A 27,298-nucleotide genomic window follows, 5' to 3' on the forward strand; every position below is an offset into this window, starting at 1 on the left:
GTGGGCGGTGCTAATCTAATGCAGGAAACTTGACTCTGATGGTAAATTGTTACATTTTTTTATATTTATTTTTCAACAAAGAATAAATCTTCATTTCACCTTATGTTCTGTGGCTTCTTTCTTAAGGGTTCTAGTACTGTATGCACAACAAACTGCAGTGAAAGAATGCCTGCTGGAATAGATGGTGCCATGGAGTGGCATGGAGTCACATGTCTTTTGAGGGGGTTTGGCTTAGTTGAACCAGTGATTCTCCTCTATAAAACACACCTTGCTCATTCCAGAGAAGCCAAAAGAACATTTTTTGGGGGGAAAAATAAGTCCAGAGAGCAGCTGTGGAAAGAGGAGGGCTGAACACAAACAAAATGGTAAGGTGGTTGTGTAGGAAACTGGTGGGTCACCACAGCAAGACAAAAACTTTTCTTCCTCCTCCTGGTCTGGTATTTGGAAATCTCCTTAAGCCTTATTGCTTTATCATTTTTGCTGCTGGAAAAGTAAAGCCGAATGGTAAAGGCTGGACAGTTAAAGTTGCTGGGTTTTTTTCCCTCATCCCACAGAGGAAAAAAAAAATAGATGCCTTCTGCAAATTCTTCTCTTTTTATATCAGAATTACCAACGTGTTTTCCCTCAAAGAAAAAAACCAAAAAGAAATCACACAATTCAAAACTTAAAAAAACTTAAAACCAGGCTAGCATTGTGTCGCCAGCTCTGACGATCAGTCTGCCAGGCTCCTGAGCAAGCTCAGGCAAGTAAGGGCTGCCCATGCAACTGATGGGAGGCAGCCTTTGGGAGCAATAACATATTTAAATGTTGAGCAATTCCAGCACCTGTCTTCTAGAAGACTGTGGGCAGAAAGACTTCATCAGCACAATGAGTTTTCTAATCGCCATGATTGACACCCCTCACCCTTTTCAGGGCCAGTAGAAATAAAGCGCATTCTGACATTCTATTTAAGGAAGCAGTATGTAGAGCAAAGGAGCAGCGACACAGGAATTCCTTTAACAAAACACTAACCAGCATCACTTTAGCACTAAGCAGGAATTGCAATGAGGATTTAATACATATATTCCAGGCAAGACACATGAGCCAAAACCTGTTACAGATTCTTCTAGAGGAGTTCCTTCTGGCAAGTTCTTGCATTAGCTCTATGTAGTACAGAGCAGGATTTGGCCTTTTTGCGTAGTGTGTTAAAACTGAAGTTTTACAAGTTAGATGCTGTGCATTCCAAGAACCTTAAGGCACATATAGTGAAGGAGGACAGAGGTGGAAGAATCACACTTCTAGATTATCTGATAATTCACTGAAAAAATCATAATAGCAAAGTTGGCCTCAGACGATCCAGAGAGAACAGGGTTCCCACTTCTATGTTTCACAAAAAAAAAAAGCCCCAAAAGTAACTACTGCAAAATGATGCACAAAAAGTAATGTTAACTTCTACTGTGTCGAACTGATTTCACCTTCATCTTCATCCCAGCTGTAAAACACTATAAAATACTAAAATATGACAGGAGATATGGCAGTTCTATTAGAATCAATTTTAGAATTACAAAACCAAGGCTTTTTAACTGGAACATTTAGCAGTAGATTGTGGAGCAACTAGTAATGAAATCCTTCCGAAGGTGAAAGCAGCAGCCGTTGTGCCCACTGAACCTTCTCTATTCAGTCAGCTTCACTTTTTCATCTCTATGCCGTAGACATCACAACGCTTCTGGCTTAAAATAGGAATTTGTTGACGTATTTCTGCAAGTTTCTTCAGATCTGGTAAGTTGGGGGGAGGAAGAGAAAGCTATTAGAAAAGACATCAAAAGAGAAAGCTCCTGACTTGCTCTGAGGTAAGGCAGGAAGAGGAGCAGCTTTCACAGAGAATGGGTCTGTAGGACATTGCAAATGGGCAGCTGCCGGGGCTGAAGGAAGCCTCAGTTTTGCTCTTTCTGAAGGTGGCAGCTTCCTCCTAAGCAGAGAAGCTGGAAGAGTACAGTCAAGTGCTGCTTGCTTTGGCTTTAATCTAGCAAAGGTGGAGAAGGAATGGAAATGCTGCATCATCTGTAATTGCACGTACAAGCCCACAGACTTGTCTCTCCCTCATCTCATAACCTGTACTCAAGAAAGAAAGCAGGAAAAATAAAAGCCTTCACCCTTACCTATCTCTGTGTATACAACCGTTTCCTCAGCCCCAGCTTTGGCTATGACTTCACCCCTGCAAAATTAAGCACATTTGTTCACAGCATTAACAGAGAGGTCTCAAGGCATCTATCCAGTTGTTGCTGTTTGTTCAAAAGGGACTCGCTACCCTTGATGTCTACAGCAGCTGTAAAGATGGGGCTATCCTAAAAATAGCATCATAATTCATAACTCTGGCATGATAGAAATTGCTTCTACATTTTGTATGTGGCACATTTTATATGTGACAGACACATATTTAAGTATGGTTTTGAACATCAAGAATCCTGGTAAGAGCAACTGGGAGAACCAGTGCAAGCCAGCATGCAATACATCTCGGTGGGAAAGAAAAGACTTCACCAGAGCAAAACTTCATACATGGCAAAAACTAACACTTTCTCTTTCCAGAGCCTACTGGCTCTTAATAGGACTATACTTTTACTCTGCATGAGCTACTGAATGTTGCCCACTAGCTGTTCTGTCAGTGCTTTCATTGTTTAAAGTTAAAAGTTCTAGACCTAGATAAAGCTTTTTCTACTTTGCGATCATTTGAAAGAGAACTAAAAGTGGAATTATTCAAAAGTCTAAAGTCAGAATATGTCTCTTACTTAGCTGAAGGCATTCTTCTTCTTTATGTCAAAGCAGTGTTGTTCTTTGAGGAAAGGTAAGAGTTTTGTGTAATCTGCTTAAGCGTTTTCAGTTCTACAGAGAATTACCATAAAGCATAGTACATAAATGGCCTGAACCTCAAAAGGTTCAACAGTTTAACTAATGCTAAATACTAGTACAAAGTAGCTGCCTTGCTACCAAAAAGAATACATATTGTTAAACTAGTTTTAGTTTCTTTCTTGGTTTTCAGGCAGTTTTAAAGGATGATTTTGAGAACGTCTGCTTAAATACTGGGACAATGGCCTCAAGCTCTGCCAGGGGAGGTTCAGGCTGGACATCAGAAAAAAAATTTTCACAGAAAGGGTCATTGGGCACTGGCAGAGGCTGCCCAGGGAGGGGGTTGAGTCACCATCCCTGGAGGTATTTAAAAGGGCAGGTGGATGAGATATTCAGGGGCATAGTTTAGTGATTGATAGGAATGGTTGGACTCGATTATCCAGGAGATCTTTTCCAACCTAGTGATTCTGTGATTCTGTAACAGGTGCTTTTTACCAAGAACTTATGACACTTTTAAGAGTAAATGGAAGTGTGGGACTGAAACGTGACTGTCCAGTAAAACATTCTTTTTAATCAAAAAATGTGGGTTTGTTTGTTTTTTCTGAACTCACCATGGATTTACTACAGTGCTGTGTCCCCAGGCAACATAGGATGCTTTTTCGTCTCGAGCAGGAGATACGGTAGCTACATACACTTGATTATCGACAGCTCTGCATTCACAGAAAAATGAGGGGAAGGGGGTAAAAAGTGAGCAGATTTTTTTTTTATACCACCAGTCAACTAAGCAGAAGAGAAAGGATTCACTTTGAAGGGCAAGGTATATATCCTCCCAAGGACTAGCCAAAATTGTAAGTGATATGAAGGTCAGAGAAAGCAGAGCCTGGAAAGAGCAGTCACTATCACCTGCTCCAGAGTTAGTGGGTAGAATGAGTTACATGTTCATTCAGGATGTAACACAGTTGATTGGAGTGGACCAGACTAATAAATAATGCTGCATTCAGGAATCTCAAGGTCTGTTTCTATCTGTAGTATGAGCAGTTCTCAAATGGTTATTAGCCCTTCTGTCTAGAAGTTTGTGTGTGAAGGGTGCTTACAGAGCCATGGGGAACAGGTCCTTTAAAGGGCCTAACTGTGCAGGGGCTGACAGGAGCTGAAGGGTAAGCATTTCCTGCCTTTCTCCTTGGCAGCAAAACCATTTTGGTGTTCCGCGCAAGGCTTTAAGAACGATGCAGCTCCAGTAGGAGAGTGGCCCTGCAGCACCACTTCTGATGCACAGTGTCGTTTGGAACACAAGAATGGTTCAGCTCCACTTACTAAATCTCCCTCTGGAACAGGAGGATAAGGTGTTACTTTGTTCTTACCTTCCCCTCTGTAGCAGTTCCCAATGAGCTGGTCCTGTTGTCAAATTGAAAGCCCCTGGATATATCAGCATCTGGCAACCTTTGTAAATGCAAATTAGAACCCAACAATCATTAAAGGGAAGATGGTTTACCCTAGAGTGGCTCTTCATATTGAGACTCAAGGCGAGGTTTCTTTCAGTACTTCCTGACCTCTGCCAAAATGGAACCAAACAGAACCTGCCCACGCATGACACAGGTGATCCCTCATGTCAGCAAAGCCCCGTGATACATTAGCCAGTGTGGGGGTATACCCATCTCCATCACTCCATCAGCAAATATGTATCAGGAACTGATTGTTACTTTACTCCAGGAGAACAGACACTCATTTAAATAAAGTCTTGGCCACAAGATGCATTTTGTGTTAGTGGGTGAGGATCAGAGTGCCTGATCACACAGACTGCCCAGTATGTGCCACTTGCAAACAGCCCTGCATAAGCTCAGGCCTTAGGGCTAACCACGCTCCATTAGGTGACCCAGTCTCACCTTTCTGTCCATAGATTTGAGCCATCTCAGCAAATCGGATATCATAGCAGATGCCCAGGCCCATTTTACAGTATGCTGTTCTCAAAACACAAGAGACAGTCATATCACCATCACGAGTACACGGAACCAATCACAGGGCTCCCTGTAGTCACCCTGTCAGCAGCTATTTTTGTACATCACACAGTAACAAGAGGGGCTACATTTAAATGCGTATCCTTATCTGTAACAAGCATTGGCTAATTGTGGGGGGAAATTCATGCTTCATGATGGGAGGAAGACTGGGAGCAACAGTCTTACCTACCCTTTAAAAACAGCTATTTCCACAAAAACATGTTGTATGACGTCTTTCTGTAATGTATTCCTCTCTGATTTAGCTGTAGGTTTGTCCATTATTTTCTTTCCATGAAAATAGAGTGCTTGTTGCTCTTCATGGACTAAAGAAACTATGGTCACGCACTTTCTTGCAATGAGGAAAAAGTGATGATGGGAGACGAGATTCTTCAGAGAGCTCAGTAAACAGGATGTCTTAATTTTTTAACAGTACGGGGTGAGTAGGTATCTTGCTTTTTTAATCTGATGTGATTGAATGTTGGAGGAGAATTTACAGTTGTCTCCATTATTATATCATCCTCACACAAAACAACGTCAGTATAGATGTTTGCTACATATAAAACATGGCTTGGAAAAGAATATAAGAGTTGTTTTAAAGTTGTACTCCTACTAGAAAAGGAGTAAATTCCCTTTAATAAATCAATTAGACCACTATTTGTTTAGGGAAATACCATGATATACGCTTCATCCCTTTCCACTCCTCTCTCCTTTAGCCACCACATTGTCTTTTCACAAGGTTCAGAAGTAACACATGCACTTCAAACAAATTTTGTATTTGCCATGGTTGTCAAATGCCTAATATAGATCTGATAGTCTAAAAATGCATTGCTGAGGAGGGGGAAGAGAACTCCAGAATGACTGCAGTGTTATTATGGCACAGCTCCTTAAAGTGAGGGTTTGTTTTATACTCACGAGTATCAAACATGGACAAACTATTCCCTGGACTCAGTGTTTCAGACTCTTTGAACTGTATCTTCCCAGGAATATTAATGTCAAACAAATGAACCTGTAATTATAGTATCATTAGTAACAATTTCTCTGGTGGTACTTGAGCCTCTTTCTACTAGGCATATGTTTTCTAGTGGTCATTGCTTAGACTAATCTTTTGTCAGAATCCCATCTAAACACTGCACAAGATTGTGAGATCTCCTAAAGTAGTTTTCTTCTTTACAGAAATGTATGTTTCTAAAGCTATTTGGGGGGGGGGGGGGAAGAGACTGGCCATTTTAAACAACATATAATTCCTGTGACCAAAGTGATGCACACATCCAATGATTATATTGCTTACCAAACAGAATGCCCTGTCCTTCTCACCTGCAGTAATAACAAGTAGTTAAAAGCAGCTAAAAATATAACAATTAATTTGTAGTACGATTCTATATCTTCGTCATGGAAAGAATCCCTGCAAAATAGCTGAATATCTTGAGCTAGTAAGTAATTTTGCAAAATAAGGGATACCTGCAAAATCTCTTGAATTTGTCAGGCTTATTTTAAAGCACGTTAAAGCAGTTGATATTTTCCTCTCTAAGATTTGAGCCCCATTCCTGCAAGATGACTCAGAAAAAACACCTTCAACCAAGTCATAAAGCTTCCAAGACTTCAATTATGCAGATGCCTCTTATCTCCTGCAGACAGCCTTTACACCCCTCCCTTGCAATGGAACATTCTGTTCCTGACCAGAGCTTCCTAATAATACAACTGGCTTCATATTATTATTCGTTTGTATTTACACAGTACAACCCTGCACTCATTCTATAACACAAACAACTACCGCACTTGCAGACTGGTATGGTGTGATAAGTGGAAGGCAACACAATACTTCAGAAAGTGACCCAATAGGGTAAGTGTAGAATCAGTTAACAGAATAAATCAATATCTGCACCCTAGAGGTGTTTTGCACCACCTCATTTGTTCCAAGTAACCTTGCATTCGTTCATTTGCTTGTTTTTCTTGAAAGAAATAAGCTGTTGTTCACCTCAGGAACGATACCTGTATGTACAGTCAGATTAACAGAAACTACTCTACAGTTAGGAATAGGATGTAGTTTCTCAGAAGGCAGAAAGCAACGTCCAGGTGGAAGACAACAGTAAGCAAGCTTCTCCCACAAGCAGCAGACACAGTTTAATCATGAAACTTGGACTTTGGTTGTCTGCGCTAATCATACACACACACACACAGAGTATGTAAAGAACGGTATTTATGATAACGGAAGGACTAAATCCATTGTGAACCTGAAGGGAAATCCTGAGCCCGCTTAAGTGACACTATGTTTTAGACCTAGACCAAGGTACACAGATAAGTTGGATCAGGATTTACTCCTCAGCACAGTTTTCCCAGCATCTGGGCAAAAGCAATTATACCTTCTGCATTGTGTCATCCTTACCCAGAACAAATTGATGACCACCTTTACAAGGGACATTTACACGTCCCAAATAAAAACTACATGGCATTTTACTGACAATACACAACTTATTATTAATGCAAGATTCTACTAATTCTAATCACCTTTAGGCACAGATGAAACGATTTGTGCAACGGTGCTGAGATACTTTTTAATAACGATATTCTTACCTTCCTATGCTTTGCCAGCATAGCACCATCAGGCCCAAAGACAGTACACGTATTGTACAGCTTTCCACCATCCTCTTCTGGAATGGATCCTTTGTAAAGGTGAGAACAAAGATTTCCCCCATGTATTACATGGAATTTTGATCCAATGGCACTAATAGACATTGCCCATTTTTCCCTTCAAGAAGATGGTCACTAGGAGAAAACTACCTCCAACGAGATATATGCTGCACTCCTTTGCAGTTTCTGAGAGCTTTTGGGTTGTCTCACCAGGGATCTTCTCCGCATACTCCTTAAAGTATTGGGTTCCGTATGGGGAATTAAAGCATTCCTGAATTTATTAAAAAAAAAAAATAATAAAAAACCAAACCACACACATTAAAACCAGTAACACCACTGCAAGATGTAGATGTAACACCCTGTAGATGACCTTCCAAGCTCCTGTCTATCAATGTTCTCATACAACTTCACAGAATCACAGGGAATCAAATAATGGTCTTGGCTGGGAAAGACCTTTAAGATCATTGAGTCCAACCATCAATCCAGCCCTCCTAATTCCACCACTAGACCATGTCCCCAAGTATGACATCTACGCATCTTTTAAACACCTTCAGGGATGGTGACTCAACGACCTCCATGGGCAGCCTATTTAGTTACAAGAGTTTAGTTTACAGGAGCTCAATATGCAAATCAGAAAATATCAGGAGGCCAGAGAAGCCTTAGCAATTAGAGAAAATGCAGTGAGTGTGTTGGTGTGAAGGTGTGCCAAACAGAACATAAGCTGCAAGTACATATTCTTTCCTTGTTACATGCAGGCTGCAAGTAACAAGGCTAGTGCTAGACTCAGGAAGATCACAAGGGATATTCTCATCAGAACAATGAGCCAAGCTCCCCCTACCTCATTTGACAAGTTACAAGCCAAACGGATCCTTTAAAACCTGTGAAATGCTCGTGTGCATCCACAGCCCACGATTTCTTCATTTTGAAAAGGACCTCTGCAAAAGCATACATTACTCAATGTTACATATTCTGTTGCTAAAACAATCCTTTAAAATGCTTTAAAATCCTTTTCCTCACAACTGAACTCTGGCTCTAGTTAAAGATTTGCTGAATCTCAGAACCAGGCATGCAATCTTTAGACAGTAAGATGAATAGAGCAGTTTAGATTCCTAAACCAGGTGACTAGTGGTATTTGAGATGCCCAAGATATCCAGAACTTCTGCTCTGTAGTGTATTTGCCAGCTCTGCGAGGGTGCAATACGAGCCCCTTCCAACATTTTCTTGTCCCGAAAGGAGTACAGCTGAAGGCCACAGATAGGCTATCAAACAGTGCCAGCATTTATTCTTCAGCAAGTAACTCCCAGCCCAAGCATATGCCTCAACTGTTACCTGGAAGTTGTAACAAGACTGGCCCCTCAACCAAAAAAAAAAATAAATAAATAAATTAAGCTGTGAATAGCACAATGAACATTTGTGTCTTAATTGCTTAAGCAAACAGACAACTGTAGCAGATTCTACTGAACTGGAAAAACTGAACCAAAACTTGATGGATGGTTTGGCCTCTATACAGACACTGAGTCAGCAGGTGTCAGCTAACCCAGAACAGAATTTGTAGATGGAAGAGGCAGAAAGGAAAGCCTCTGCAGGCTGTTAAATGAGCTTCCCAGGCTTTTGAAAGCTTGCCTGAACTTCAAGGAAATGCAAGCAATGCTAGTTGCCTCCACCTTCCTCTTGCCACTTGCAGTGTCAATGTGGGTACTGAAACCAGAGACTCAAGAGACTGCAGAGTGCCTGCATAGATCACCTCATCCTGTGCTCTCCAAAGCGGTAAGAATAAAGGTACAGATCTCTGAATTGCTTTCTATCAATTTGTAGATTCAAATTGAATCTGGTTTTACTTCTTTATCCATGAACACTACAAACTGTTTTTCTCTCATTTTTTTTCCTGGTTCAGTAATGAAAAAAAAAAAAATAATTAACACATCAAGCCTAACAGGTCACAGGAAAACTGTCACATGTGTCTGCAAAGGTGTAAATTATACAGTCAGTGTAAATTATTCCTGTTCTTTATGTAGAGTGACTTCAAAAAAAAAAAAATGGAGGGAAGAGAGTATTTCATACTCACATTCTAATGCCAGTATAAAATTTCCCTCCCAAAAGCTTGTGAAAAACCTTGTTTGACAAGTTTTACTCTAAAAGCATAAGTTACCAGTGGCAAAGTAAGTATCTCAACTAAACCAGTCTGGAAAACTCAATGTTTGTACACATGCTGAAACTGGCAAATAATAGATGATCACAATGTAGGAGGCTCAGCCAGAATAATCAAAGGTCACGTCCACAACACAAGAGCTGTGTTAGCACAGAGGAGCTGGGAAGGTTGCCTAATACTTTGACTGTGACAGCAGGAAGGAAAACATTCTACGTGTAAAACACTCAGACCAAAAGTTCACCCAGAGAAGAACTTTGCACTCCTGTGTTAGATGCTGCAAGGCACAGGGGTAACACATGGGCCACCAGGAAGAGGGGAAAAAACTTAAAGCTGCACTGTGAACGTCACCTTGTTGCCCGCACACTCATCTGTGTGAAAATTCAGCAGGGTAATCATGGCTGGAGTCAAAAAATAAATCAGAAATTAGCAGCAATTTTAAGTGGCCCTTTATGTCTCCATACAAGGAAGTCACAAGAGAAATATGTCTTAATTATAATTCAGCCACAAATGACCCATTGGAAACGTCTTAGGTCTGTTTTATTTCTCATGTACTATCTCATCTGAAATGATTATGGTGAAGACAGTCAGCATATACCTGTTTTCTTTCATTTTTGTATCAACATTCTTTACTTAAAAATCACCTTTTCCTACATTTCTAGCATGGAAACTTTCTGCAAAGATTCAAACCATAGTGACAATTCTGTGAATTCAGAATGCACGTGATGGAATTCCACAGGATTTAAACCAACAAAAACTTAACCATAAAAAAACTTACACCACAAAAAACAAAATCTGCTTCCTTTTTTTTTTTTCTTCTTGCTTTCTCCCCTCTTAAGGATGCTGTTAGACAGAACCCTGTTTTTTCACCTACTTTGGAGCCTCATCCAGTGTCCAAGCTCTCCAACGAGAAATAGGAATATATAATGCATTAGTAATGCTAGAAAGAAGTTTTCAAGGGCTTGAGGTATAACCGCTAAGCCCACCATCATCCTTACTCACAGGTAGAGCCACAACTTTTGCTCCTTTAGCTGAAGCTTCTCTCACCAGTCCACAGGCTCGTTGAAGGTTATCTGATTTAACAGTAGATACATGAAGCTGAATAAGAGCCAGACGGAAGTCTAACGGTAGAAAAGAAAAAATTAGTCAGCAGAATTCCCCCCCGAAAAACTCTTCAAAATTTGAATTCACTAATGAGCATTTAACAAAATACATTTGCTTATACAGTAACATATACACAAACCGCTTCCAACCCTTTTTACACTCTATGACTCTGGAAATCGTCTCTTAAAACAGGAAGAGCATTCAAACCTTGCTAATGGAACCATACACTTCCTTCGCTCTACTCAAGTGAGTAACGTCTAGGCAGCACTCAAGCCCCAGTTCTAACGTAAGGATACCGTGTGACAGAAAGGGAGACCACTAGACACATAGATCTGCTTTTTCCTTCTCAGTTTGCTACATGTTTTGTGGGCCTATCTTTTGGTTGTGCCCATCACCTGAGGAGCACTGGATGTCCTAAAATGCCACTACCAAAGTAAAGGTCTGGATAATCTCCAAAGCACCAAATATGGGAAAGTTTTGCTTTTACTCCTCAAAACACACCTCGCATAGGAAATGGCTATAAAAACACAATAAAGACAACATTTTTCCTGATCATTTCTTTGCAATTCGGTTTCTAACCAAAAGACAGTTGCAAACTGTGTTATCAACACTTTCTCTACAGCAGCAAAGCAGGATTTACATTTGCTGGCTCTTGAAGTACCCAAGTGGAAGAGATCAAACCAAGTTCTGTGCACACTCCTTGGACTTCCTTCTATGAATCTCCTAGTTCCTTGGATTGTAGTAAAACACATCCTCATCAGGTAAAACTTTCTCCTTTTTTATAAATAAAAACCTGCTCTGGCCTCATAAAGAAAAGCACCCCAGTTCCAAAGCAACTGTCTTGTCTGGAAAACTCCTCTGCAACACAGTAAAAAATCACTACGGGATAAAGCAAGCAACACAGCCTCAGCAGTCAGGGAAACAGGAAGTACTGACACAAGTGAAGACAAGCTTGGGTCAGGAAGTCAGGCAAAAGATTTATCTTCCTGCTTTAGTTCTCACTTCAGTCGCCATGCAGCTAGTTTCTAGAGGTTAAGTAAATGACTAACTGCTCGCTTCACTGCTCTTCACGTGAGACACTCTTCATATTTGGTTTAGTGAGTAAATAAAGCTTCACTGAGATTTTAAACAGATGTAACCAGTTAGCTTCCCGCCTAAACTAAATAACCATATTAGGAATCTGTCTAAAAATTTCCCATATTAGTGCAATGTGTTTTAGCTTAAAGAAACTGGACACTTAAAGATTTACTTTTCAGCATAAATTCACTTATTTAAACAAACAAACAAACCACAAAAGAGCACCTACTAGGAAAATTTTAACTAACTTTCTTTCCATAATGTTTTAAACACAAGGAAAACATTAATTTTATTAATTAATTAATTAATTATTATTTTAATTAATTTTCTCTGTGCCTCAGGCCTGGAGTTTGTTAAAGGTCAAAACCAAAGCTCAGTCGCAACAGAATACATGTACTCGTGCCCACAGTTTTGTTTTAAAATAGTGAGATGTAACAGAAACACAGAGAAATGCCCAACAGTGCTGCAGACACTTGAGATCTCTTCTTCCAACCTTGCTAAGCTACCACAAAAACTTCTTCAAAAGCAATTCTTCGGATAAGGCTATAGCATTGCAAACCACTACCAGGTAAAACCATATCAGAGTGAAATAATAGTTCGTATTCATATTGCTATGAAGTATGTTTTTCTGGAAAACATCAGAGGCTAAGCACATCTGGTTTGTTCTTATCAAATGTCTAGCTAGACAAGTGGCCATTGCAACAGCACCAAGAGATGCACAAGCAGTTTCTACCCGTCTGTAGCAAAGCAAGAGTGCCCATGGCAGCTCCCTCTAGTACCTGTATTACAGAATCATAGAACCACCAGGCTGGAAAAGACCTCTTGGATCTTTCTGTAAAGAATTTCTTCCTGATATCCAGTCTAAACCTCCTCTGGCGCAGCTTGAGGCCACCCTCTCTCACCTATCGCTTGTCACTTGTGACAGGAGCCCAGCCCCACCTCGCTACACCCTCCTTTCAGGCAGTTGTAGAAGGCGATAAGGTCTTCCCTCAGCCTCCGCTTCTCCAGGCTGCAAACCCCCAGTTTCCCCCCCAAGCTCCCACACCCCCCGCGGCCCGAGAGGGGGCTCGGGGGTGCCGGGGGGAAGGGCCCGCGCCCGCCGCCACTCACTGGCCATGGCTCCCCGCGCCGCCCGCATCCCACACACCTCCGCTTTTATAGAGCGCCGGACGCGCGCGGGGGACGCTGGGAAATGTAGTCCCATCCCCCGCGCCCCAGCTTTCAAAACCGATAGGATAGTTTGAGTTGGAAGGGACCTGAAAGAGCACCCAGTTCCAGCCCTTCTGCCATGGGCAGGGACACCTCCCACCAGATCTGGCTGCTCAAAACTCCATCCAACCTGGCCTTGAACACTTCAGGGATAGGGCAGCCTATGCCAGAGCCTCACTACTCTCATAATGAAGAAGGGAATTAAAGGGGAACGCCCCCCTGTAGCGGGATCTGTTTAAAACCCACTCTTACACCACTGTTAAAAAGCCTTTCTAGTTCCTCGATCCGGTTTCAAGGCTCTTCCCCAAGCAGTTTTGCTGACACAGGCTGAGGGAGCACCAGCACAAGTTCAGCACAGGACTGAGCAGGGATCAATTGCCCCAAGTCCAAACCACCGCTGAGCCTTCCCCACCCCATGGAACCCCAGCCAGTGTCAGGGAGCCGGGAAAGCTCCTTCAGGGCCCACCACTCAGCACCTGGTAAAACCACAGAGGTGCATCTGAATCTCTCAGTGGTTCACAGAGTCGATGTGTTGACACTCTATTTTCCCAGCCCTGTGCAAGCCCTAGCAGCCTTGTATTGGTTAAGAGCTCATCCTAAGAGATCTGCACCAGTGTAAAGGCAATTCGGTCACCTGGGACATCCACATCCTCTCTTACTATAACAACATCTCCTAAGGTACAAACCAATATGCTAATCTGCTATACGGTTTCTATCACTAACTTTAAGCACCGAGTGCTCCCCTTTCCTCAACACTGAACACTGCTGCCTCATGTATATAATTTACTCTCTCGGGCTTTTAAAAGGCGTGTTTGTAGATTCATGTTGTGTCAAGGCAGTATTTCTCATGCAAGAGTATCTCCACAAATAGAAAGCACATGACAGAATATGGGCAAGGAAAAAACAAAATGGGTAACCCAGGGTGAATCTCTTACATGTGTTCACTGTCAGGAAACGTGTGCAGACAGATAAAGGATGGGAAGTGCATAATCCACTTGAGATACACAACTACCACTGCTTACAGCAGTTACCCACCTTCACTCAAAAGAAAAGCTGCTCAGTCTGCCTCCCGGAGCAGTAATGCAAACTGACCAACCCAAAGCATGGTAGAATTACCAACAGCAGACAATTGCACACATGTAGGTGATGCAGCAGCTCTTCAGCAGACCTTTCCTTTTCTTTTTTTGACCAGCACACCTTGCAGGGCTCCAGGTGCAAAGAATGGCTGCCTCCACAGTTCACACAAGGTTTGGGGCAGAGCACAGAATAAGAAAGAGAACAAGCAATGAAGTAGTATCATCCCTTCAAGATGAAAAACACAGGGTAAAACTCCACTGTTTCTCATGGTTCAGAGAGATAGTGTATCTTTCAAGTTTCAAAACAAAAATATCTGAAAGCACTAAATAAACCCAAAAGGACAAGTTACACACTATCACTCTCCTTCTTCCCAAACGGGAAACTTTTCAGCCATTCAGTAAACTATGCCTATCAGAAAAAGGTTATTTGACAGTATAAAAAGTTTTGATACTACAGCCAAAACGCTGCTTGAAGGAAAAGCTACAAATACTGCTGAGACTCACATGTATGGCTTCCTAACAGGAACTAAACCGAAAGAACAGAAAGTCATCTTCACTTACATCTGGAGAAGACAATGTAAATAAAATCGCAACTCCACAGAGTTTTTGGTGTCAGAGTATTTTTGGTGGGAAATACACATACAGTTCTGCAAAATTTCTCATACAGATCAGGATATAAAAGAATTTGTGAGACAACTGAGGAGCCATCAGTGAGCCAGGGTCAGTGCTTCTGTGCTATGAAACACAAAGGTAAGAGCTTCTATTTGGCAGGAAAGCTTACTCAGAGGAGAGTGTTTCCTGTTACAGACCTCACATCTATCACCAAAATTAATAAAAATTAAAATTAACCCCCTCAGCAACACATCTGCTGTCATTTTTAACTCAAGAATACAGACAGCAGTGCAGTGGCAAATAATGAAAAAAGAAAATTCTTGAAGATGAAAGGGATGGAAAGTAGCACAGTAACTACTCTGATTCTTCTTTTTCAAAAACTGTCACTCCAGCACTATAACTGGATTTTCTGGTTAGCAATACAAGTTTTATAACAGACATACTCACTACAGATATGTACACCACAAGGCAAAGCAGCCTGTACACTGGGGGTAGAGATGCATAAACCACCACAGAAATTATTCATAGTTTGGACTTTGTAAGACAAGGGAGTCTGTTGATGACATGTACACTGCCTTAAAAATTACAAATAATTAGCCTCTTAATGGCTTGGATAATACATTTCTACACAGAAGATATTTAAGAACTGACTTAGTACAGATTAACTTTCTCTCTAAAAGGTCTATATTTGTTGTCTTCATGGAGACATACATATTACCCACTTTCCATACTTAATATCCAAATACACTAACAACTTTCCACAATTCCCACCCCCCAATGGCTAGGAGAAACATGTTGTATCATTTTATCAGCATTTTCATAATATAAAAATACAATGCTGAGAAATCTGGAATTTCTGCAGAGTCCCCTCCTGTAATCTGACCATTTGTTAACTCTTTACGACCTTTCTATGGATGCTTACTATGGCTCATTCAGAAGTATTTGATGAAATGAGTCTAAACTCCAAAATACTTACATTAAGATGTCAATGACAGTAGCTTCATATGACCCACAACCAGATTTGTCCACTCCAAAGATCAAATTCACTTCCATTTACAAAAAAACTTCATGAAAAACTATTAATTGCTTCAGGGAATTCACACCGCATGCAACTAAACACGTTCTGACAGAACAAGTTATGTTCAAATTGTACTGGTTTATTTACAACTGTAGTTTATAAACAGTAACACAAACATTTTTACATGAAAAAGATCTCATTGCTGAAGTAGGCACAGAGTCAGAGACTCTTCAGGATATTTTTAGAAGGGAGTAGGAAGAGGAAAAAGTAATACAACAGCTGCTGGGCAAAACTATAAATACATGAGGGTTGGCCCAGGTGCAATTTCATGCAAATATCTTCAACAGTTCAAGTTCTATTGGTGTTTACTTAGATACTAAGAAGGAATAAAATAAAATAAAATAAAAAAAGAATTAGTCCCAGATTAAGGTGCCCTAGCTTGATTCCTAGTAAAATAACTTAGAACTGTTTTTTATAAAGGTCAGTTTAATTTATTTTACTTTACCTTCTGGTGCTGTATGAATTGTATGTATGTTTGGACTCAAATACTCAGATGATTTCACACAGCAAAGCTAATCCCTATTATCTTCATTTCACAGTTTTTGGTAATTTCTACATCGGTCTACAAAAATGCTATGCCTCAGCCATAAGGACATTCCTGTAGCAAGCTTTTTAACAAGAGAACCGTTTTTGGAACAAATGGAAAGCTGCTAATAAACAAACACATTGTTACCATTTCTCAAACATTAACTAATTTAGAAGATGTTAGTTACAAGAATATAAACAAATGCGTGAATTAATGAAGGCAACAGGTAATGAATATGTTTATCACAGGTATACAGCCCTTGAATCTCTTTATTTGTGTGTTAATTTTCTCACTGAACATGTCTTCAATCTGCACATACTTCTGTGCTGAACTGGAAGTTTTTGAAGGTCTAATTACCTTACACATTTTGTCTCTGAGAAGCAAGGCAACCTGTTTTCAATTGCCATTTTCTGTCATGAAGCATTAATTTCAATTTCAATGCACACATTCATCAAGAAAAACAGCCCTAGCTTATGAAATGCAAAATTTTGCATAATAGAAAAAAACAATAAATCACAACCCTCTAGTAAAAGCTTATTGTGCATAGTTCATTTTGGTATTTAAAAATACCCTTATCACCAATTCCAATTATTTAACCTAGTAGTGGATAAGACTTTTTCAAAAAGTTGGTTTTATATTTGCTTGCATTTTTTTCATTTATCTGCAGCCCATGCTGGATTTAATAATTTTTAATGATAATGAATCAACATTTCTAAGATTTTCAACTGCTCTGCTCATAAACCTAAGTTTTTAATCAGTCTTCAATACTACCCAGTAGGCAAAGTCAAATTTATAGACTGTAGGCAATAGAGACATTTTACTTCCGAGGGACAGTAATTTAAAAACATTCTGATTTCAACGGCTTCTCCGTATCTGGCAGTTCTTCAGCCTTTAACATGGTTAAAGTGAATTCAGCTGCACCTTATCTTGCAAAGATCTCTTGCAAACCACTAACATTAAAGCTGCACTAAAACTGAAACAAGCTGACCTTTATAATAAACATTTTTTCAAAACAAAAAAAATATATAATAAAAAAATTAAAATCCTGTTCAGAAATTGATAATAATTTACCCTATCTTAAGCCTGCTACTCAGGCACTCCCATCAGCAAACAGAAAAACACTCTGAAGTTAGTATTCAGTTGGGAAACAGTCAGCTTGCGTCCACATACAATATCTTGGTTGCTTCTTCTTCAGAAACTGTTCTCTACAAAGTCTTTAGTTATTAACTCTCCAAGGCATCCAATACTTTCATGATCTGTTGTTTTATGGCTTTGGTAGCATCACCTGCATTTGGAATCAAATACCTTAAAAAAAGATTAGAAAAAGCCATTATTAATTCACTATAAAAGTTCTGAGTATTGACTTCATAATCCTTGTTTTCAATGAAGTAAGATTTTATGTCTTACACAAACTATAAGCAAGGAGGAGGAAAATACATTAAAATGAAAAACTACTGAGAAAATAACATTTATTTCCTGTTTATACTATGAAACACTTCCCATTTGTGAACTTGGAACTGTTAAGGAGTACTTCACAGGCCATCTGGAAAGGAAGAGTTCTTTATAAATTGACAGTGGGATAGATTCGGCAGTTCAAGATCTCTACAGATAGCACTGTCTGACTGAAGCATAGGAGTCCTTTCTCTTCTGGATTTGCTCCAGTCTGACCTACTACTGAACTAATTTCATTCGAAGCAGCCATCAGGCAGAGAACAATTTCCCTAGTTAGCTAGGGAACTCAACTCCCGCTTCTTGTAAAAGCAGAGAAACCACAGCACACAGTTGTCCCCCAGGAAGAAGACGAGAAAATGTCCAGCTAGTGTCAGCAACTTTGTTAAAACTTCACCAAGAAACAACAGGCTATGCCAGTGGGATAAAAGCTCAATACACATTCCTCTGACTTCCCTCCAATCTTAAGCATGCAAATGTTGAGCATGGCAATACCTAACTTTCCAGAACCAGTTTTCAGAGTTTACAGTTTTGATGTTAGGCTTCTGTACTCCTCATACAATGCATAGGAAGAGTTAGATGTCTCAAAAAAGATACCACAGAAGAAAGGCAACTCTCTTAAATCCCACTCTTCAGAATTCCATAGTTAAGGCTGCAGACAGACACCCCACTCCCAACAACTGTCACTGAAGACCATGTAATTACTCTTTGCTGGGTCTTGTAAACGCTTCTCATTCTGCTGACAGATTTTTTTTTCTAGTTCACATCCAAATTATCTATTCCAAATACAAACTATTACTTCTGAACTCAATTCTAGGAATTACGGCCTGCCCCTGTATATCATTACTACTTACATCTCTGCTACTGAGATGGCTTACCTTTCAACTGCCAAAATTTCTATGCCTGAAGTATTGCTATTTCCATATTTAAAGGTGATCAGTTCGGGGTGTTTCTTCTTGGATGTGATTTTGACTACAGAGTTGAGTGCCTGCCGAGACTGTATGTAAGCCAGTCCCTTCCGTGATGGAATCTCTCTCAAACAGTACATATGGGTTGCTGTTACTAGGAGATGACTTTAAGAAAAAGAAAAATACAAATTAAATTTGCTAATGAATTTAGTATCAGCTTTTTGGAAAGCTAAACTCTACAAAGAAGCTACATTAAGAGAGCTAGATAAAACAGTTTCCAAACCTAAGAAACAGTCTTGCTACTTTTAAAATCTGTAATTTCAAAAGGACTACAAAATACTTCAGATTTTCCTTGTTGACTGTATCACAGCCATTTTTGAAAACAAGTGTGGTATCAACTGCATAAAAAGCTAGAGTGAACATTTAATATTATCACCTCAAAGCAACAGCCATGAGTGCTATCAAGAAAGATCATAACCACGCATAATGTGTTAAATCACACACAGAGAAGAGAAAATGCCTCCAGCCTCTCATCCTTCAGTCATACCCAACCCTATTCTTCCATCTATAGAGTGGCAGATCTACACATGGAGCATCAGACCCAAGTTAAAAGGACTTGATGACTGTGGCTGTCGATCACTGTACAAACACCAACAATGAGATGCTGACCCGCCCAATCAGCTCAAGACTCACTTTTGTCTTTTTCATGGAAGGAATGCATGTTCGGCTAGTGGTGGGAACACACTAGCTGAGTTCTAACTCAGTTGGAGAAATCACACTATAACAGATTACTAAATATACACCATTTAGAATAAATCTAATCGGAAAACAAATTAATAACAAAAGACAAGAACAGACCATGACGCAAGAAAAAGCTCATCACAACTTTCACTCATCCAGACTCAACAGGATTTGCACTCTTTGGGGAAGCCAAAATACAGCAAGCATCATGGTCTGCTCTTGCAGGCTTAACAAAGTCATTGAATCTTAGGGGCAAGAGTGGTGCATAGTACAAGGCACAGACAAGTAGGCAAGAAAAACAGGAACTGCAGGTACTTGGGTCTTGAAAAAACAAGCCTACATATACCAAGAATATTTTTCTTACTATCTTGTTTCACAAAACAGAACTTCATAGCAGGTTTTGCACATAACTACTACTTTATACCACTGCAAATATAAGATTGCAAATATAAAAGTAAAATTTTGTTACAGGTTGTTTCACGCCTTCATTTCATAGTTTAATATAAAGAATAGCTTAATTGCCCAAGTTTTTTTCTAAAATGTGTACCAAGACAGACATTTTCATTTAGTTTAGGACTAATTCCAGTACCTGGGAAACATATGTCCATTTTCTTTTACTTCATTACAGGGGAAGTTATACTTCACATCAGGTTTATTTATCCATGTTTGGATGTTGACGATCTCTTTTCGATCATCATCTGACATTGAGGAACTATCAATTTCATCTATTTTGAACGAAAAAAGAATAAAAGAAAAAGATTTTCACACAACTTCATACAACTTCTCAATTCACTTAAGCCCACAGCAGCTATACTGGTTCAAACCAAGGTTCACATAGCTATGAACAATTGTTCAGAGAAAGAACGAAAAACGCATGCATATCTAATATTTCTTTTAATCCTCTCTCATCAGACAATTATTTCCAGCCCAGGGATTTATTAGTCCAGTCTGATTTGTCTGCTCAGTAAAGTTTAACAGATCTCTTACTTGGACTTGTCCAGACATTCCCTGAAGACATGTAAACTTTTTGCATCTATAATATCAATATCTTCAGGCAAGGAGTAACAAAAACATGTCAACTACATTCCAGGAAAGCCTCCTCTTGCAGCTTCTAGCTTCCTGTACAAGAAGGAATCAACAACTGTTGATCCCAGGCCAGGAATTACTTTTGTGGGCCATTCTTCCTCCCTTAAATTGCCTGTTTCACATAACAGAAGTTCTAATATTCTGTTATATCTGTTATGAAAGCCACTTCATATGTTTTCTCACCCTTCTTACGCTTCCCTGAAGCATCTCCTGTTCAAATATATTGTTTCTGAGATAGAGGATCAAGACACACAATACTCAATGTGTGGGTGAACCTAGGTTTATACAGTGACATGACAACTTCTGTTTTATTCTCTGTTCCTTTCCTTAGAATGCCTAGCACTTAACTGGACGCAGCCAAATCAGTCTTTCATTTTGTATCTGAAACTCGAACTGTTTGGGTTTTTTTCACATCTTTCTCATCTCATATTAATTCACACTGAATTTCATGTGCCATTTTATTGCTCAGTCACTTAGACTAGAAAAAGGCTCCTTCGGTTCTTCGGTTTGTCCTTTTTACCTTGAATAACCTTGGATCATTAGCAAATATTGTCCGAGCTCACATTCTTTCTAAGGACATACTTAAAACCAAAAATTTAAGTACAGACTTTGGTGAAACACCCAAAACTCTTTTGTTATCACTTAAGTGTAGAATATTGTGTTTATGTGTAAATATTGTGATTATATTTACATAGTAATTTTGATGCTACATTAGAAGAATTTAAGCAATCTAGTTGTCCAAAACAATTAACTATATTAAATCCACAGAAATTAGTCCCAGAAACAACTTTGAAGGACATCTCTTTAAAGCATCTTTTTCAAGGCAATTCAGAACTACAGCCACACTTCTGAAAAGGTTTTAATGGGGAAAAAAATACATCATGAAATTGAAACTAATGGAACAAAATCCATCCTCATTTCACAGAATGACTGGGGTTATAAGGAACCTCTCAAGGTCACCTGGTCCAATCCTCCTACTCAAGCAGGACCACCTAGACGAGGCTGCAATTATTACAGCTGACTGCAATTACATACTACAAAAAAACCACTAAAAGATAATTAAAAAAAATCATACAGAAACAGGTTCACTTTTTGCATTCTTTAACAAAAAAACAGGATTTTCACTTCATATGTGTTGGCTTTGCTCATTCAAGTCATTGCATTGATTCTGCTAGCTTAGTAAGTTTCACAATGCTTTTAAAAGCAAGTGTAAATAGAAATTAGAAAACAATCATTACTGAAATTATGTTCTAGACAATTTATCTTTGAGGACCTGGTTTCCTGCAACCACACAGACTCTGCCAAGCGCTGTTATGGATGCTTAAAGAACCGTGCAAACTTAATTACGTGGCATTTGGAGAAGTATCTTGTTAGTGTTAAAGCTTCTGCCTGATAGTTTCATTTTGCTCCTTCATAATTCTTACAGCACACGAGCAATGATCAACTGCTTGTCATCAATCTTATTTAAAGAACTCCAGATCCTATCAATCTCTTTCGTTAAGCTTCCTAAGTTATATCTTTTGCAAGTCAAAGATTCTTAGTCTAATTATTTGCTTGTCACGTGGAAGTTGAGTATGCCTTTTGGTCACAGAATAGCTACGTGTGAGATGATGATGGTTGGGAGTGAGCTAAAGGTACCAGAACAGAACCAAGACAGCAGTAGGTGAACATCACTGTAATGTTAGCACTGGTCTCAAAAACCCCCACCTTTGTGAAAAGTGTGGCGTTCCAGATTTGCCTGTAATTTTCCAACTAGCTAAAAAAAAATAAACAAAAAATTGCATGTTTTTTGTACACGCACATCAAGAGATTAATCAATTATTAATACATTCAATGGTAAAAAGCAAAGTACAAAACACTGCAGAGGTGTGCATATTAGCCATCTTAAGTTTAGCTCCAACAACATTTTCAGAAATTTAGATCATTCTATTAACTGCCAATACTATGGATTCAACCTGAGATCTATGAGCCACACCAGGTCCTCTACATTTTGCTTACTATCGTAAGCAACAGAGGTACAAACTGCAGGTTTACACGTACAAGAGCAGTGTAGAAAAACAGATCTTTACTACAAACAAGTAAACATGAACAATACACTAAACTCATCTATATCAATTTCTTCCTGTTAGCTGCTGGGTGCCCGATACAAAATTGTTCTCCTTTAGTCTGCTACTATGTATTCAAAAAAGGTGTTTCCTTCTTGGCTGGCTCCAGGCATCACCATAACAAACATGATCAATTATGACAGTCAGAAGTATGTCACATTTTAAGACAAAGATGTAAAACACGCTCTTATCATTTAGCCAAACTTAATAATTTTGTCCAAATAAGCTAATATAGGTAAGAGGAAAATCTACTATACCAGTATCGTATTCTTCTTCATCTCCGATGCTGAACACTGGTTTCACACCACGGTAGGGCTTTCCTACTCTGTCACTGCTGCTGACATGTCTGTTGGCAATGAAAAGAGCAGGAGAGGACATGGGATGGGAGAAGAAAAGTAACTTTGAAACTGATGGTATGACTCCTATAATAACATATTAGCAAAATGTAAACAGGTTTGTGCGACTGGGAAGCACAAGAAACTTCACAAAGCTGCCTGCAAGTAAGCTGCCACTGGCCCCACTAAGCAATCTGGTTAGTGAAAGCATGTGTTTCTGTTACATGGCAAGGCTGACTTGTAACAAACAAAGTTAAAAGAAAGACTACTTTGTATTAAAATGAACTGCTGGTTTCCTTCTCAAATGACAAAATACACTGGAGATCTAAAAACTGACAACATGCCATGAGGTTTCTAGCACAAAACTGAAATAATTCTGGACAGTCAAACTGGCTTTACAAGGAGGCCAAATCGGGGTGGAGGAAGAAGTGAAGACTAACTAACGTCTGGAAGCTCATTTTTATGGTTAATTCCTCAAAAGATAACAAAATACCTTAATCACTTCAAAGTAAGGTTACCATAAACCACCTATCTGCAGTGTGGACTCTTCCTGCCCAGTGTGGACTCTTCCTGCCCACTTGTTTCTCCAGCACTAGCCAAGTCCTAAAAACTCTGGTCAAGTAATTCCTACTGCTAAAATCACAGCATCACTGCAACTTCTGCATAGATATTGACCTCAAAAATCACACTTAAATTTACTTCTACAGGTCATATAAAATGAAACAAACTTTGACATTGACAAATCCTGAGATATTTTAAAGCTCAGCTCAGAATGCTGTGATTACATGGTCACAGCTGTCATGTTAAAAGTTCCGGCCCTCAACTGCTGGGAATACTTGAAAAAATACGAGAAAACCTGAAGGCTCAGAAAGCCATAAAATGGGTAATTGCTAACAAAAATAAACAGTTCATTATTTCAGCCTACAGAACTCGCAACATAGAATCACAGAATCACTAGGTTGGAAGGGACCCACTGGGTCACTGAGTCCAACCATTCCTAACACTCACTAAAGGTGCCCCTCAGCACCTCATCCACCCATCCCTTAAACACCTCCAGGGAAGGCGACTCGACCACCTCCCTGGGCAGCCTATTCCAGCACCCAATGACCCTTTCCATGAAATTTTTTTTCCTGATGTCAAGCCTTAAGCTCCCCTGGCGGAGGTTGAGGCCATTCCCCTTTGTCCTGTCCCCTGTCACTTGGGAGAAAAGGCCAGCTCCCTCCTCTCCACAACCTCCTTTCAGGTAGCGGTAGTAGTAGTTTAAAAAAAAAAAACCCACAAAACAAAACAAACAAGAAAACCATGCCAGTCCCTTCCCTCAATTTCATTTTCTATAACCTCCCTCCCTATAACGTGTAGTCATATTTCCTATACACCATAAGCTCTGGTTCCTGTGTAAAGTATATTTACATAATCCACTTTATATGCTGCTGTGGAACCAAGGAGAAGGGACAACCTCTTTAGTAGTATAAAATCGAATGCTAGTACTTAAGTATACCTGAAAGCATATCTGAAAGTTAAAGAAAACTACGTTTTCTATGGCTGAAATTTACTAATGTAGACAAGATGTGTTTAATAAGGGAAAAACAAACAAAAAAAAAAAACAAATGCATTCTACAATGAGTCAAAAAAAGAAACATACAAAAACATGCTCATTAGTGTTTACGACAATAAGCATCAATGACACTGACAATTCAAGAGGGCAGTGCTACTTATAGAGTCTTTTGTAAATATGCTTTAGCAATACACAATCAATTTAGTAAGAAGCACATTTAAATACTGTCAAATTGAATTACACAGAGAGGATTTCATAGACATCTGATGTTCATAGATCAAAGTCAGTCAAGACAAGAGAAAGTATAAAGCTACTTTATAAAAATCTGGTAACATTTCAAGCCAGAATGGAATTTCCTTTAGCCTGCTTGCATGGAAGGCCATCACTACATTGATACAAATTGAATGCAACACCCTTTAGTGGCAAACCTGCAAAACTAAATCTATTGGCGCTAAACACAAAATGGACCTAACTGAAAGGATGGGAAAAGAATGCCATTCCACGTTTTTAAGTGCTGCATATTTAAGAGAATAGTTGAGTCCATAGTGTATGTGAATTTATTACTGCATCTTCCCAATGAAAGAAGACAGGCAATATAACTGAAAAGAGCAAGTAAAATAACTGAAGTATAGTGTCAATACATCAAAACTTCTGGGTTACAAACACAGACAAGTGTTTTTCAGTTATTAAACATCGTCACCAAATGTTAAAGTTTCTTACCATGTTCTAAAAAACTGATCAATTTTTTGGGGAAGAATCATGGGAAGAAATCCCCACAATTTTGAAGACTTCTAAATTAAAAAAAATATATTATCTGCTATTGTGATATCCCCACCTTTTTAAAAAAAATAAAATACTGGTTAACACTACTTCTAGTTTTGCTCATACACCATTCTGTAATGGTTACAAGTAAATCCTATCTCAAATTTTGTGCAAACAAGTTGAAAGAATAATTGGTCCAAAATCCTTGAAAATCCAAAGAGTACTTTAAATCTTCATTAGTTCTTCCAGCACCAATCTCTATGCTTTTCAGTCTGAGGGTCAAAAGCTCTATATAGAGTTCCTGAAGTACAACCAAATTTCCAAAGCTATTACACATGAGCTGTCCTTCATTTGTCAAAGTAATTTTATATAACCACAATTCATTTCTCATTTCTGAAACTATTAGGCAATAAATGAGGCAAATGTGAAAGGACTCCACAGTTGTGTGAAACGAATTAGTTCTACGAACAAGATGAGGGAGAGTTGCAAGGCATACGTACTTATTAACTCAGCATTTTCTTTTCCTAGTAATGAGCCCCTGTTTCTATTAGAATGTTCTATCACCATGTGGTGAGAAGCAGAAAAATTCCAGATTTCCAGTCAGATTTTCCATATGGGTCCCCTGTTATATCTAAGCTCTGATGATTCCTTATGAACAGTTTACAATAAATACTTTTCATAGTTGCAGTCTCTCTTGTTAAAACCTCAAGCCATAATTTGTTTAGTAATTGCTCTTGGTGTATTTCACTGCTATAAGTCACTAATAAAATGTATATAGGAAATGACAAGTTGAAAAATTAAAAAGCAATAGTAAGGAAGAGAACAGAAATAACAAAAGCAGAAACTAAGAGAAGAATGCAATGCCAATACATTCTTTTTCTTCCTCTATTTCCCTGACCAGGACTTGTAAAACCCAATAGCTTTAATATATTAAAAAAACCTGAATTAATGTAAAAATATGCACAAAATTTTGTCAGTGTAACCAATGCTTACAAGTATTGCGATGCCATGCTAAATACGACAGAAGTGGTTTTAGTCAGACTGCTTAATTATCAAGCTTACCGCTCCAGGCTTGCTCTGTCTGGCCAGGGAATATTGAAAGGAATTCTATAGTACATTAGGGTAGAGGACAGAACAAGAGAATTAAAGAAAAAAAACCAAACAAAAAAACAAAACACAGAGTTCAAATTAAAAATCTAGATAAATAATTGAACGCTCTATATTGGCAATGAATCTTCTTCAAGGATGATACTTATAAATAAAAGCAATGCTTCATGACAGCTATCCACGAGGTAGAATATTTGGTAAAAATCCTACTAAAAGATGCATTTTCATGCTATGTATTGGCTTACACAGAAACCTCGTCTGAATTATTCACACAACAAAAGCTATTTAAAATCTTTTTTGCCTTGAATTGTGAAATAACAACTTAAAAAAATCGTTTTCCAACACAAAAAGAAGCAACAATCTGTACCTTTTGATTAGATACAAGACTACTAAAAGCTACTGTTCATTTGGCACGTAACTTTAAATCCTGCTATCAACCAAACACTAGCTCTGCAAGATTCTTGAATACATACTCAAATGCAAGATACTTATAAACATACAACTCCAAACGCTGCATTTTAAAGAACTCAGGCTATTCAATTAAAGCTTTGACAGATGAAAGCTGTTATACTTCTATCTCATTAAGTATGTGGAATGACAGCTTCCAACTCTGAAAGTGCCTTTTAACATGTTTGCACATTGTTATTTCCAGCTCTAATATAAGATTAAAAAAAAATTAAATAAATAAAATGGACTCTGGATTTGAAACGTAGCTTTACATCGGGATTTGAAAAAAAATGACATCTTCCAAAAAGTTAACCTCAGCTTGACAAGATGGAGTAAAAAACCAACCAAAACAGAACCAAACCAACTAAACAGAAAATCTCCTCCAGAATTCTTCTGTCATTCACCCATTTCATTAGAGTCAGAATGCAAAGGAAGTGAAATAAGAGTGAAATCACTCTTGACTTTTAGACCAATACAGAACAAACACATTATAAGAAATCAAACTAACCATGCAGCAATAGTAAGGCAGC

At 38.9% G+C, this 27,298-nt stretch overlaps 2 protein-coding genes across 3 annotated transcripts in view; both read right to left on the reverse strand.

Annotated features, from left to right (window-relative positions):
- Nucleotides 1-41: 41 nt before the first annotated feature.
- On the reverse strand, nucleotides 42-12,919 carry NIT2 (nitrilase family member 2). Its single transcript, XM_054063150.1, has 10 exons — nucleotides 12,883-12,919; nucleotides 10,594-10,712; nucleotides 7,596-7,716; nucleotides 7,389-7,477; nucleotides 5,730-5,823; nucleotides 4,707-4,781; nucleotides 4,185-4,263; nucleotides 3,435-3,533; nucleotides 2,139-2,194; nucleotides 42-1,755 (listed from the first exon to the last, which is right to left on the reverse strand). Exons 1-10 carry the CDS (start codon nucleotides 12,908-12,910, stop codon nucleotides 1,667-1,669), a joined length of 849 nt encoding a protein of 282 aa, XP_053919125.1. The 5' UTR covers nucleotides 12,911-12,919; the 3' UTR covers nucleotides 42-1,666.
- Nucleotides 12,920-15,807: 2,888 nt separating this feature from the next.
- Nucleotides 15,808-27,298, reverse strand: part of TBC1D23 (TBC1 domain family member 23) — a 35,800-nt gene continuing 24,309 nt past the window's right edge. Inside the window, exons 15-19 of one of the 2 annotated variants that reach the window (XM_054076492.1) lie at nucleotides 26,277-26,321; nucleotides 22,820-22,908; nucleotides 19,961-20,096; nucleotides 18,601-18,795; nucleotides 15,808-17,578 (exon numbers count right to left, since the gene is read on the reverse strand). In XM_054076492.1, coding sequence (XP_053932467.1) covers nucleotides 17,497-17,578; nucleotides 18,601-18,795; nucleotides 19,961-20,096; nucleotides 22,820-22,908; nucleotides 26,277-26,321 — 547 coding nt within the window. In that variant the 3' untranslated portion in view covers nucleotides 15,808-17,496. The remainder of the gene's footprint in view (nucleotides 17,579-18,600; nucleotides 18,796-19,960; nucleotides 20,097-22,819; nucleotides 22,909-26,276; nucleotides 26,322-27,298) is intronic. The other variant, XM_054076575.1, reaches the window with a different exon arrangement.

Source organism: Cuculus canorus, chromosome 1 (assembly GCF_017976375.1).
Source record: "Cuculus canorus isolate bCucCan1 chromosome 1, bCucCan1.pri, whole genome shotgun sequence".
Classification (NCBI taxonomy): Eukaryota; Metazoa; Chordata; class Aves; order Cuculiformes; family Cuculidae; genus Cuculus; species Cuculus canorus.